This window comes from Arachis ipaensis, chromosome B05, assembly GCF_000816755.2.
Source record: "Arachis ipaensis cultivar K30076 chromosome B05, Araip1.1, whole genome shotgun sequence".
NCBI lineage: Eukaryota > Viridiplantae > Streptophyta > Magnoliopsida > Fabales > Fabaceae > Arachis > Arachis ipaensis.
Genome location: NC_029789.2, coordinates 138,325,999 through 138,330,170, shown reverse-complemented (window position 1 = coordinate 138,330,170; position 4,172 = coordinate 138,325,999). Strand labels below are relative to the sequence as shown.

General features: G+C 33.6%; 1 protein-coding gene across 1 annotated transcript; it reads right to left on the bottom strand.

Moving 5' to 3' along the window:
* Nucleotides 603-3,327, bottom strand: LOC107642132 (aldehyde oxidase GLOX1-like). Its single transcript, XM_016345442.2, has 3 exons — nt 2,754-3,327; nt 2,025-2,194; nt 603-1,840 (listed from the first exon to the last, which is right to left on the bottom strand). Exons 1-3 carry the CDS (start codon nt 3,267-3,269, stop codon nt 664-666), a joined length of 1,863 nt encoding a protein of 620 aa, XP_016200928.2. The 5' UTR covers nt 3,270-3,327; the 3' UTR covers nt 603-663.

Sequence of the window (4,172 nt, the reverse complement as noted above, 5' to 3'; positions counted from 1 at the left end):
ACTAATTAAACTAATTAAATTTACTCTTTTAACCCTATTAATTCACATTGTTTACATATTGTTCAAAAATGTTATTGGTTACCTATACTTTTCCTAATAATAATAATAAAAATAAAAAAAGGGATTGGAAAATTTTTATGCTAGGGAGAATTTATCTTGAACAACATGAACAACTACCAATCAAATAAAAATATACTACACCCTAATTTAATGCTACTAATTAAATTTACTCTTTTAACCCTATTAATTCACATTGTTTACATATTGTTCAAAAATGTTATTGGTTACCTATACTTTTCCTAATAATAATAATAAAAATAAAAAAAGGGATTGGAAAATTTTTATGAATAGTATTCTAGGGAGAAATGATACCACTATCCTTTCTTAATCATTAACATAATTATTTACATTATTTCAAGTAACACTAATTAATATGAACTAGTTCCTCCTATGCGTTGCAACTCTCTTCTACAAGAAGTTGGACGAATTGAACTAAAATAACAAAGCATGTAATTAATTTACATTTATATACATTACTATTTTCCATCATTTTCTTTCTTTACATACAAAAAATGAGGAATTTCAATACAAAAACTAGAACATAACTATCCACAAAATACCAATAGCTTCCAAGAAATAGATAGATCTATCGATCTATATATCCTATTTCTGAATGTGTACCCACATTCCTTTGCTAGGTACCCCACGGTGGACAACAAATAGCAAGTAATATCCCGGAGGAGCAACCTCACCGGCCGGCGGCGCCGCCGATGTTAACCTAAAAACCCCTTTAATAAAATCTTTAACAAAACCTTCATTTTTGAGAACCAAAAGCCTTTGGCTCATAGCCACTCCATGAGTTGTAAAAGGAGGGAAATACATGGTAACCTTGATATCATTCTTTGTCAAACGATGAAATCCTGTCTTCACTGAAAATTGTGTCTCAAAGTTAACCCCATACTTCAAATCCTTGGTGGAAGTTTCTTCAATGATTTGAGGTCGAAACTTGTCTAGCTTAGGGTCAAGATAAGGAGGAGAGAATCCTTCAACCCTAGTCTCAGTTGGGAACTTATCTTGATCTTTGTAAGTGTCATGAGTGTTGCTACCAGCAACCCAAATCTTGCCATTAGGAATCACTGCGGAGGTTGAATGGTACATTCTGGCAATGGTGGTAGGGTTCATAACCTTAAATCTGGTTCCTTTGGCCTTTTGAGGACTATACAAGACCGGAGTCAAATTGGGTTGGTCTGCATCCCACCATGCAGACGTACCCCTTTGCGCACCATTGATGAACATGATTTGTCCATTGGGGAGTATTAGGGCATCCCCCATGGTCCTCCCTGAAGGCATTTGTTCTGAGTCCCAGCTAGGGTTAGGGTCTGTGATCACCATCCTATTGCAATCTCGAAGAGCCGAAAGAAAAGTTTTTCTAGTTTCAGCTAAGAAAAATGCATTGGGGTGGTTGCCGCCGCATACGATGACTTCGGCGGAGACATTATTATTGTTGAGGTTTATGGGGAGAAGGGCGGACACGCCGGAGGCCGGGTAGTTTCTGGAGCCGCCGGGGAGGACGGGGAAGGTGCGGACAACCTTGTTGTTGGTGGGATTGAGAAGGAGAGAGCGATTGTTGGAGAAAAGGAAGAGATTTCCATCGGGAATAAGGTGGACAAAAGGATAGAGATTGTTTTCATCAAGGTCAGAGGTTTCATAGAGGAATGGGAAGAAGTAGGGTTTATCGGTAATTTGACCTTCTACTTTTGGGAGGAACTCATAACTAAAAGATCTGCGACCTCCTATCACTATGAAATCACCATTCGGAAGAATTGTTTGAGTTCCATACCTAATAACATAACCAATATATTCAGCAAAGCTAAAGAGAGTCCAAACTTCTACTCAATAACTTGAAAAATTAATTAGTGTTAGTTTAATTCAAATATATATGGGATAATCCTTCACATGAAATTAAATGAGTACATGTGACTAATGTGCACTTTAGTAGTGTAGAAATAGCGTAGGGTACATACCATCTATCTTCTTTCAAAGCTTCATTATGTTCCCTCCAATCACAGTCTTTTTGGCAGTTAGGTCCACCATAGTATCTGATGGTTCTTGATCCATCTCTGAAACCGCCAGAGCTTATTAGGGTTCCATCAGGTGCAAGCCCTCCACATGAACACCATGGATCTGCCGTTACCTTCATAATCATTTCAAAGATTCTTGTAAAACACAGCCTAACAATAAGTTATATTTAATGGGTTTTTATAAGGAAAATTCTAATTTATTTTTATTAAAAAAACAAAAATATTATTCGTACACTAAAATTAGCCACTAATTTATTTGTATATAAATACATGTGATTTAATTTATTTTCAATATGTATTTATATTCTAACATATATATTTTATATTGGTGACTGACTTTAGTAATTTATTATTTTAGTGTACACATAACATAACCGTTAAAAAAAATAACTTCTAAATTCTTAATAAGTTCTCTACAAAATCTTTTTGTAGATGTGTTTAAATTGTGAGTTATTGAACTTATCATCGTCCATAAATTTTCTAATTATTTTTTATGCCATTAAAATTAACTTTTTATATAATTATTACTTATTTTTTGTTGGTCATACTTATATATAACTTTTAAGAACTTATAAATAAAAAAAGCAAGTATAATTATGAATATTCTTAAAACATTTATGGCATAGAAATACATAGGAATTGTTCTTGAAAAGAAGAGACAAATTAAAGAACCTTGAGTGGCCTAGCTTGATTTGTGTCAAGATCATATTCCATAGAATGAGCAAAGCAATCTTGTTTCATTTGTTTGGTGAATTCATCCATGAATGGAACACAAGGCACCCCCGGTGGATATTGGATCCTAGAGATGCGATAAATGGTGGCATCATACACAATAATCTTGTTTGTTGGCATCAAATTGATTTGCATTGCTGAAACACCCGAGTTTGGTGAAAGCAATTCCCATGCCCCATTGAAATCTGTCTCAAAATCACCCTTTGCAATTTCCTCATCAATAGTGGTATCACCACCATCATTTGTAGGGTTATTATTGTCATTATGATCATTTATAGGGTTAGTAGGGTCATTTATTGGGAAGGGTACTGGAAACCTTGGATCGGGATAAATGGGTTTGAACCTTGACTTGCGATGGTGTTTGTGGTGTTTGTTAAGTATGTTGCTATCTACGGCAACAAGGAAGAATAAAAAGAGAGTAAGAATCAAAAGAACTTTGTACAAATAATTTGCCATTGTTAATTTGTGGGATATGGGTTTGGTGTGTTTTTTGTTCTTGCTACTTTAATTTAATTTTTGATGGGGATTTTTACTCTTTTTTGGGGGGTAGGGGGGGAGGGGTGATGGTTTTTGATGTATGTGTGTAGTTTTTGTTTAGTTGCTTTTAGGTTATGGTTGTGTAAACCATTGATATGTTAAAGGAATTTTTTTGGCCAAAATAGCAAATGATTTAAAACCCAATGTTTATTAGTAACTAGGTTTTGTAACCATTTCTTTTTTAACATCAGGTGTTTGTGGCAGATGAATAAGCATGCACATTATTTGACAAGCCTCTTGTAATGCAAAACATGCTGGGCTTTGGGACCCTCCCTTAGCTTGTTTTTTTTCTTTTTTTTTTTGTGTGTGAAATTAAATGGTTCTTAATTAGTGGTATTATTACTATTAGGAAAAGTCTAGGGCCAGCAACTTCATTAAATTCTGGCCAGCATATAACCAATAAAAAAAAGTGAGTGATTTGATGAAATCTCAGTACACCATTAAAATCATCATTGATAGTTGTTTGATGGCTATAAATCACAAAAGTTGCTGGCCCCTAGCACTCCTTGTACAACTCAAAAAATCATGTTTACTGACTATTTATTTTGATTTTAGTGATAATAAAAATAACTGCTAATATATTTAGTACCAATTTAACATTAACTTTCTTATACTTTGTTGCTAAAAAATTTTAGTGGCAATTATATAATTATCGATAAAAACTTTTTTAATGGTCGCAAATATATTATTCTCATAATTCACAAAATATTTCATCTATTGTGATTGTAATTTTTATATTGGCCGATGAATTAAGGACTTGATTGAAAAGTTATGCTAATAGAAATTTGATTACAAACTTTTAAATTATATATCTAATTAAAA